Source organism: Pygoscelis adeliae, unplaced genomic scaffold, assembly GCF_000699105.1.
Source record: "Pygoscelis adeliae isolate BGI_AS28 unplaced genomic scaffold, ASM69910v1 Scaffold87, whole genome shotgun sequence".
Classification (NCBI taxonomy): Eukaryota; Metazoa; Chordata; class Aves; order Sphenisciformes; family Spheniscidae; genus Pygoscelis; species Pygoscelis adeliae.
The window spans coordinates 73,170-82,599 of record NW_008825098.1 but is presented as its reverse complement, the minus strand read 5'-3'; the positions used below and the strand labels follow the sequence as shown (position 1 = coordinate 82,599).

Sequence of the window (9,430 nt, the reverse complement as noted above, 5' to 3'; positions counted from 1 at the left end):
TGCTTCCTGAGCTGCTGTGATTGCCTGCAACATCTACGCATGGTGCCAGGGAGCACAATGTAGGCCCACTGAGGAGCAGAGATTTCTCTAGTTGTGCTCACATCTGCTGTCTGACAGCTACCTTAATGAATATGGTCTGGCTTATTACAGGGAGACGGTTTTGAATGAGTAATCCCATTAAAACCACAAATTTGATTGTGAAGGGACCAGATATAATGAATAAAAGTTTGTTTACCTTTAAATAAAAGGTGACTGTTCTTGATAAGCGGTGCGGGATGGGACGAGATCTAAAAATATCTGAAGACCTTTCAGTTACTGTTAGTGCCTTTTAATAGCAATGCTAAACAGGGGATTGAATTTTAGTCTCAGTCAGATCTCTGTAAAACAAAAACATCTCTTTTGCCTGCAGTGAAGTGACTTTGGAGTCATACTAGCACAGCTGAATGCCCAGTCCCATGTAATAAGTCATCCCAAGCCTGCTGCTTCACTTTAGTGAAGCACATGTGGATGGGGTTTTTTGGGATTTGGGGTTCTTTATTGGATAACAGCCTAAAAGTAGGTTCTGGCCCACAGTTTTGAAGATGTCTGCTCAAAGATCTTTCTGCTTTAGAGGAGATAACTCCCTTGCTCTGTATGCTCCCCGGTGTCTGTGTTTGTGCTGGATTTCCTGCGATCTATAACACAGAAATTGCAATATTCGATTACAACAGGCGCTTGTCTAGGCCAGTGTCTTGGCTTTGCTGGTGCTGCATCACCTGCTCCAGGAGAAGGTAGAAAATTGCTCGTAATGAATGACTACACAATAACCTGTCTTCAGGGGAATTTGTTGTTTACTAATCCCATCAATTAGTGTTGGGTTTATGCCTTGAAGCAGAAAGATTAATATCTCTTGTATAATATATCTTGTCTACTGCATCTGTTTCTGTTCTCATTAGCTATAGTAAGGCATAATCCTTTTGTCTTAAAATGGAAATTAGAAACAGTGAGAACTAAGAAAAGAGATTTTTGTTCCTTTTTCCTGTCACTTGTCATAGGGTACCCCTCTGCTGTTTGTGCCATTGTGTGGTTTAGCCTCATTCCTCCGGGTTTCAGGTGTTTATTTCCGAGATCTTGCTGTGGTCCCTAAACATCCTGCTACCTGCAGTCACATTAGAGCTGGATAGGAAAGGGAATATCACCTCAGCGTGCTGTGACATGCCTTGTCCCTTACAGCCCCAGAAATCAGATTTGCTTTTTGCCACTGTGTCACATTACAAGTTGACGCCTGCTGCGTTGCAGTAAGCTCACCTGAGATCTTTTTCACTTTTGTTGCTTTTCTTTACTACTAAATAACTATGTGTGGAACTTCTTTTGCTCTGGAAGCATGAGCTGCTGTACAGTTAATAGGATTTTATTTCCTACCCATATTTTTTACCCTCTCTGGATCTTTTGCATTATTTTCTGGCCCTCATTGTTACTTGCAATAATTCCTTATTTACTGTTAACTGTAAATTTAATGATTGTGTTGCTATTTACATTGCCTTCCACATTGCGAGTAGAAATCCTGGCGTCACAGTAGTCAGGGAGAGGTTTAGCATTGACTTCATTAGAGCTGGGATTTCAGCTATTCAGTGACACTCATCCCGGTTTCACATCACTCGAGAACTTCTCTGCAACTCGTTATTTCTCAGTTTTTAAAGGCTTAAAGTAGTTAGGTCACTTGCAGTCCCCAAATTGGTGGAGAGCTGAGGTGGGTCAGTATCTGCATGAGGTGGGTGGTGGAGGAGAGTCATTGGGACCAGCAGTGTTCCATAGCTTTGTGGTGCCGGACTCAGACGCATGTTTGGTTGGCAACTGGGGACTGCAAAGTCAACCGCCCTTGCAGTTGGCCCATTTTTCTGCTCTTCACTCATCAGTGTCCTGTATCATAAACACTCAGGTCAGGAGCATGCATATCTCATCCACTTGGCAATAAATCTTGTAAGTCTGGTGACAAAGTTGCTGTTTACCAACTTGGGGAAAAAAAACTAAGCCTATCTATTTTTTGCATGTCTTTTGTATGCTTGTATCTGCTTCCCACCTCACTTGCTGACTGTGCAAGTCTGGAGCACTTCCTGAATTCATGTTCTGCATCATTTTTTACACTTGTGCTAATCGGATATAAAATGTTGCGGCGCAGAATTGTGCCCTCCATCAGAGTCCTAGAATTTAACAGCTAACAAAATTTCGTCACAGAGCAATGACTAAACTTAAGTTTACTTTGAGACAACTTTAGGCTGTATGATTTATCAATACCATATTATTTTAATGACCATTTGGCTTTTTTTAACTGCATGCATCAGTGCTCAGATTCTTGTCGATTTTAACTCATTTTTCATGTAAAAGACACTGTATGAATTTTTTTATGGCAATCATGATATATTCCCTCCTATATTCTTTTTGACTGCTGGTTTTGTAATTCAGTCCAAAAAACTATGATAACTTGTATTTTTTTCCTTCCTTCTTCATGGATCAGTAGTCTTTTAGATGAAGTTAGGTTAGCTAGAGGGTTAAGTCTATTGCTTGTCATAGCTGTAGCTTTCCAGACAAATATTGTAATTTTGAAAGATCTTTCTCATACGACATTATGTTTTTTGAAATTTCTTGATTTAGACTGTAGGAGAGTGTTCAAATATCCATTAATGCACAAGGTAGATGACCATTGAAAACCACCACCACACTGTGAGCGTTTTTTAGCTTCTTGTTGATTCTTATGAAAAAAAACTGAAGTAAACGAATCTGAAAAAGAAGCAACATTTTAGTCAAAAACTGCTCAATTATTTATTCAGTTCAGTCTTGCAAGAGAGTGATCCCTGATCTTCTTAATCTGAACCCAGACATCCCTACAGCATGCAAGAGGAGCTGGACTAGGTACTCTATCTGCTAGTGTTTCATTTCTTTTGTGTACTGTTTGTTAGGCTAAAATAACTGGCATAATACATGATAGCTGTCCAGATTGTTACATTTTACATCTTTTTTGAAAGGCAGCTACCGCAGCTGTTTATTTCCAGTCCACAGCTTTTCAGAAATAATTGTTAAGTCATTTAGTAAACTCCTCAGTTAATTTCCACAGATGCATATCATCTGGGTTTACTGTTTTGCATAGATTTAAATTTTTCTATGCCGGACCTTTTTTTTCCTCAAATGTTATAAAAGCCTCCCACAACATTTGTGGCAACAAGAGACACTTTTCAAAAGTGTCTTCGTCCCACTTTGAAAAAGGATTTCTCAAAAGTTTGTCTTTCATCTTCTGTGGAATTAATGGATTATTCAGGGAGAATTAAGGTGGGCAAAATCAGGATATGCCTGTGGACATATCTTCGCAGTAGCCAGAATAGGTGAAATAAATAGGATATCAAAACAGCTTCTCTCCTGATTTGGCCTCCTTGAAGATGTTATCTAAGATTACAGCTACTTTTTTTTGCTCTTTCTTTTGGTAAATGCAAAGACTTGCAGAAATAAACAGTATTTAACGTTGTCTCAACTAATTCCACTAAGACCAATACAGATGTAAATATAACAAGGGATTGAACCCTTAGCCGGAGCAGAAGATGGGAGGTCCTGTGGGCAGATCTGGAGTTTAAGCGCAGATCACATTGAACACTTTTAATCTCCAGCTTGCTGGTTTCTGGATCATGAATTTGTCCTCTGTATTATTTAGGGAAGCAGTTGATGAGGCACATTCAGCTGTATTTGTCATACACCAGATGTCGGGATAGTTAAAGTCACTCATGCTTCCTCTGATTTTAAGCTCCTCAGCAGTTGGTCTGGGATAGTTTACACATGCGCACACATGTGCGCGCGCGCGCACACACACACACTCTCTTGATTACAAACTACAGTGTATGCAATGCATCCTATATATTTATGTGATTTCCCATATCACCCATTCCTAGTGACTGGCCGCAAGCGTGCTGGACAATACCCATGTTTTTAACTGAACAGCTCTGCGTTATCACTAGAAATCTCAGGCTTTGCTTTTGCTCACTCGCAAAGCCCTCTGCACTATTCCTTACCATCCCTTCGCCCTTTCTCCCCCACCACCGGTGACACCTGCTCCCTGCAGGCATATTTGCAAAAGCCATTCTGGTAGATCTGAATGCCTTTTAAGTAAAATGGAGTATCAGTGGTATGGTGATGGCTCTGAACCCAAACTACACATCTCAGATGTGCTGCATACCACTTAGGAGGTTTCAGACGTGCTCATTAGTTCATTCTCTTCCCTTGTTCTTCAATTTTCTCTGTCCAGACAGTAAATAATTCTCACATGTGGTGCTTACAAGAGCCACTGCTCATTTTTGTGTGCTGCTAAGTAACTGCCAAATGCAGCAGTGACCGCATTTCGGCAGTGGGTGAAATTAAGCCTCTGCATATGGTCTGCAAGGATCCTTTAGAGTGGGGGCTGCTTAGCAAGTGTGGTCTATAATTTGCTGCCACCTAAACCTACATTTTGACAAATGAGTGATATTTGGCAAAAAAAAAAAATTTGGGGATTTGGAGAAAAAAAAAACAAAACCAAACCAAACCCACCCATTCTTTGCTTGCACAATCTTTTCATTTTAAGAGAAGGATTTTTTATTTTTACATACCTGAATGTACCTTTTTGCCTTTTTCAACTCACTTAACATATCCATCTTACTGTCCTGTTGTTAGGCCACCTGTAGAAGACAGCCAAACTCTGCTGACGCCAGTGGTGAGCTGCGGCCCGCCAGGAGCGCTGCTAACCCGGCCCGTCATTTTAACCATGCACCACTGCGCAGAACCGAACACGGAGGACTGGCAGATCCAGCTGAAGCACCAGACTGGCCAGGGCCCTTGGGAGGTGAGGCTCCGGAGCTCCATCCTGTGTGCTGACTCTGTGCAGGGCTCTCTGCTAATCCTTCAGCTGCCTTTCCAAACCAGGGTGCCTGTATTTCGGGTTTTCTGTGTGAGATGCATGGCTGCTGCGGGCAGGCAGGAGTGCACCAGGTATCTAAGCTGCCCAGTGCCTATACAGAGATGCTGTCTTGGGGCAATTTGGTGCCTCCTAGTTCTGGCTATTTTCCATGAAATAGCCTTCGTCGCAGGATGTTGACACTTGAGCTTTTGGTCGTGGCAGGATATTCTGCTGAAGTCATGGAGAGAGAGGGAAGAGAAAAGGCAAAATAAAAAACAGTGGCTGAAAATAATTTCTGACTCGATTCTGCAAATAAGAAAATGTTTTTTACAGAGTAATTTGAACTCCCCTGGTTTATAGTCTGTTTTCAAGAAAGTGAAAATAATGCTGCAAATGAACTCCTGCTTCAGCATCAAGACATCAGCCAGCTTAGCGCAATTTATAAGCCTTACTTTTCTTTTCTTTTTCCCTCCTAAAGTGTTGGTGGAGCATCACTTTGATTCAGTTCATGCGGCCGGGATCCAACTCTGCACCCTCTTAACTTGGGAGCTGCACAACTGTTACTGGGCAATGCAGGCTTGGTGGGAGCCTGGGGTGGTTCCTTGCCAGTAGTGCAGCAGGAGGATGCCCTGGGGCAGGGTGGCAGAAGGATCTTCCACTGTAACTGGAGCATAAAGTGATGCTTTCAGCAAGGCTGGGCCATGCTGGCAGAGCCTTCCTCTCCAGCTCTGTGCTCCTAGGTACCTGCTGCCACCAGTTTGGTCTCACATAATTAATTTGGCAAGGGCACCTTCTCCTACCGGTAGGTTTAATGAGGGCAGGGTGGCTTTTGAAGGCAGTTGGGCTGACAGCAGCAAGAGCGCTATGTCCGCCATTGCCTTCTAAAGGCTCTCGCTTTTGTCCCCTGCCTGTGGCACCGGCTCTTCCTCACGCTGGGAAGGAGTGTGCAGCAAACACGGGTCTGTCTCGCCAACTAATCTGCACCCCACCGGCCTGATTCTTGGCACTGTACATATGTTCCTTATTTGTGTCTGTGTGTTACTGGCACCTCTTCATTTTCTCCCCCGTCCTCCTCCTGCCCTTGACAGAGCGGTTGCTCCTCCGGCTATGCACACACTGATGCCAGAGCAGCCTCCGCAGCGTCCACAGGGTCCCTGGCCATTGCACCACCATCTTCTTCCTCCACTCAATTCTGGAGCAGCTCTTCCAAGCTGAGCCCCACATGTGCACGCCCACATGCGTACACACACGTGCACACACACGCGCATGTATGCACACCCCTGCAGCATCGCTCAGGGCCCGTGCCTCCTGCCAGAGCCAGTTGCTGGCGTGGACATAGGGGGGGGTGCAATCAGCGCTGCAGCACCTTGCCCTCCAGAAGGATTGTGCCACCCCTGCAAACATGGCACGTTTGCCTTTCCTGAGACTAGGGGGCCTGAGCTTAATGCCAAATTTCGGTTGAGCCCACGCTGCTCTGCTGCCAGATGTGTACGTTGTGCTGCAGACCTGCAGGCAGCAGGGGTGAAACAGATGAGTTGTGCCGAGCATCATGTGGCGCTTGGTGGCTTTGCAAGAGGCATCCGTCATCCACTGCTGCCTTTTTGCTTCTGCTCTCTCTCAAAGCCATTCAAAGCACCTTGTGTTGCGTGCAGGATATTACACTCAGGGTTGAATAGAGAAATTAGCAGGGGAGCTGTTTTCCTTTACGCGCAGGGTGGGGAGGTTGTCTGTATTTGGGCTGTATTGTATTTTTTTTCTTCACCCTGCAGTCTCATCACAGAGGATTATTCCGATGAAGCAGCAGGTGATATTTCATGTAGATGTGGCATTCGTCCATCGTAGAGCTTACTTCCCTTCCTTGAGTTTTTGTAACTCCTTATTGTCATGCTTAGGAAGTGAAGGGCAGTTATTTCTTCAACACGCCTGTGACTACTGATGTTAAATCATGGTCACCGAATGATTAGTTCTGCAATACCTTTTTCAATAAAGTACTGGTGATATTTTCATTATTTGCCTAAGCCCAGGGCTTTAAAAGCTGCTGCAGGGCCCGGAGGCAAGAGTTACAAGTCTTAGGTGAGTGAGGACAGAAGGAGGTTTCTACCACCATCATCACCACCAGCACCCCAGAGAAATCATCCCCTCCCTGTGCTTACGCTGGAGAAAAGCCAGAAGCAGGAATTTTAAATCTTGATTAATCTAAGGTGCAAACAGCAAGGACTTTGTGCATCATCCAGGCTTGAAAGGGGCATTGCTGTGTCAAAGGAGAGCAGCTCTGAGGGGTTGGGAGCTCTAACTTGGCCTCTTTCTCCCTTAGGATGTGGTGGTGGTCGGGGAGGAAAACTTCACCACTCCGTGCTATATCCAGCTGGACCCGGAGGCCTGCCATATCCTGACAGAAACCCTCAGCACATATGCCTTGGTGGGACAGTCAATCACCAAAGCAGCAGCCAAACGTCTCAAACTGGCCATCTTTGGACCGCTGTCCTGCTCTTCTCTGGAGTACAGCATCCGGGTCTACTGCCTCGATGACACGCAGGATGCCCTTAAGGTGGTTGTTACTCTCTCGCTCACTTTCCCACTCCCTCTCCAGCTCTCACAGGACTGCAGTCATAGCGGTGACTAGATGCTCTGCTCTGTGTATTGCTGCTCCCTGGGTTATTTTCCCAATTAGAAGAAGAGCTTTACAACAAGCTGCTGTTTTACAGTTTAACCCCCACACGCTATAAATTGTCCTTTGCATAGGGATCTCACGATATTTTCCACCCACCAGCCTTTCTCCCTTTGTTTACCTGTATCATATCCTGAATCCTAAGATTTTTGCATTATTAAAAGGCCATAAGGTACACGGGGCTTCATTCATTATTCATGTACTTTTAATGCTAAGTGCCAGCTCCCCAGAGATGGGGAAACATATAAATGCTTCTTTGTAAATAGTTGATAATGATAAAAGAAGCTTCTGGGCTGTTAATCACTGCCTGCTTTCATACTGCTTTATTACACCTCTTCGCATGCAGCTTTTTGTGTTGGAAATTTGCAACTAAAATAACCAAAGCTGTTGCTATCTCTAACTATATAACCTTACTCTCACTGCGTAATTCTGGCATGCACATAAACACACACTCACTACATACAGATGAGCAGATAGATAACCATACTTGCTATTTCTCTTTAAAAATACCTGTATTTATACATATGGTATCTATAATAGATGCACTCATGAAATATGTAGCTCCAACTGCACGTGTAATAATGGAGGTTATTAAAAGGTGGGGGTTTTTTCTTTAATTGTAGCCAGTGCAACTTTGCCTCTTTGCAGCAAAATGAATTCAAAGCCTGACTCTAAGCAGAGTCATCCTGGTGCTGTATATGCTTTTGTTTCCTCAGGTCCGCATGGGAATTATTTGGATTCAAACCCACATACACTGGCTGGGAGATGCTTGTGTTTTTCAGAGCAGTGACTTCCATCACTGCGAATGCACGCTCCGTTTTCCTCCCCAGTACTATCTGATATCAAGACCTGCCTGCCTAGGCTTTGCTGGGGGGATATTCTTGCTGTATGTAAGAAAGGCAGTTAAGTATAAGGGTTGAAGCAGGCATATTGTGACTTCAGCATGGTGTTGTCTGTATGAGCCCTGGGAGCTTGGCCTCTGTCAATGTGTTGGTGTTATCAGGATTTTAGAAACAATTATTTTCCCCAGTCTGATTTCCCTTTTGTTTTTCCTCTTTAAAAAAAGTGAAAAGGATCTTTTGTAGTGATCAACCTTCAAAAGTCCTGATGGTTTTATGCCTGTGCTGCGTAATACAATTTTCCACGGGTTCATCAAGACCTGAGGTAATAAGTGACTTGGAAGGGCCTTGGACAGACAGCTAATGCAGTCAGAGCTGGTGGAATCCAATTAGGTATTACTCAAGAGCTGTTGGTTTGTTTCTAATAGACTGTGGGGAGAGTTGTGAGGTAAAGTTAATCCGATTTGGTGTGATAGCGGAAGGGATCGGGAGAGCTGCTGAGCAACACGGAGGGACCATCTTTCCCCTGAGAAGCTGCAGCCAACATTTGGGAGAGGAGCAGGCCAGTCCTTGGGCTTCTCCTGCAGGTAGACCCCAAAGCGAGCTTGTAATTTGGTGAGGAAAGGTGAGTAAAGTCAGATGGCCACCATCCCACTCATACTTAGTACTTTTTTACAGGAAAGTACATGCATTTTAATTTTCTTCTTTTTGGCACATCTACCCCAAGACTGGAAGGCCACCCATAGGGTTCAAGACCCAGCTATCTGGTGGTTTACAGGAGGACAGGCACATATACTTGCTGGCCACAAACTCTTACGAATTTATCAGTTGCACTTCTCTGGAAAAGAAAGGTCTCGGGAAGGAGAAAGTTTAAGAAAAACGAACCCAGTAAACTAGTTGTAGATCATAGATTCATAGCATCATAGAATGGTTTGGGTTGGAAGGGACCTTAAAGATCATCTAGTTCCAACCCCTCTGCCATGGGCAGGGACACCTTCCACTAGACCAGGTTGCTCAAAGCCCCATCCA

General features: G+C 44.3%; 1 protein-coding gene across 1 annotated transcript in view; it reads left to right on the top strand.

The window, feature by feature from the left end:
* The window catches only part of UNC5C (unc-5 homolog C (C. elegans)), a 100,647-nt gene that overhangs the window by 78,406 nt on the left and 12,811 nt on the right, over window positions 1–9,430 (top strand). The window contains exons 11-12 of the mRNA XM_009327068.1: window positions 4,672–4,840; window positions 7,209–7,442. Of these exons, the coding sequence (XP_009325343.1) occupies window positions 4,672–4,840; window positions 7,209–7,442 (403 nt within the window). The remainder of the gene's footprint in view (window positions 1–4,671; window positions 4,841–7,208; window positions 7,443–9,430) is intronic.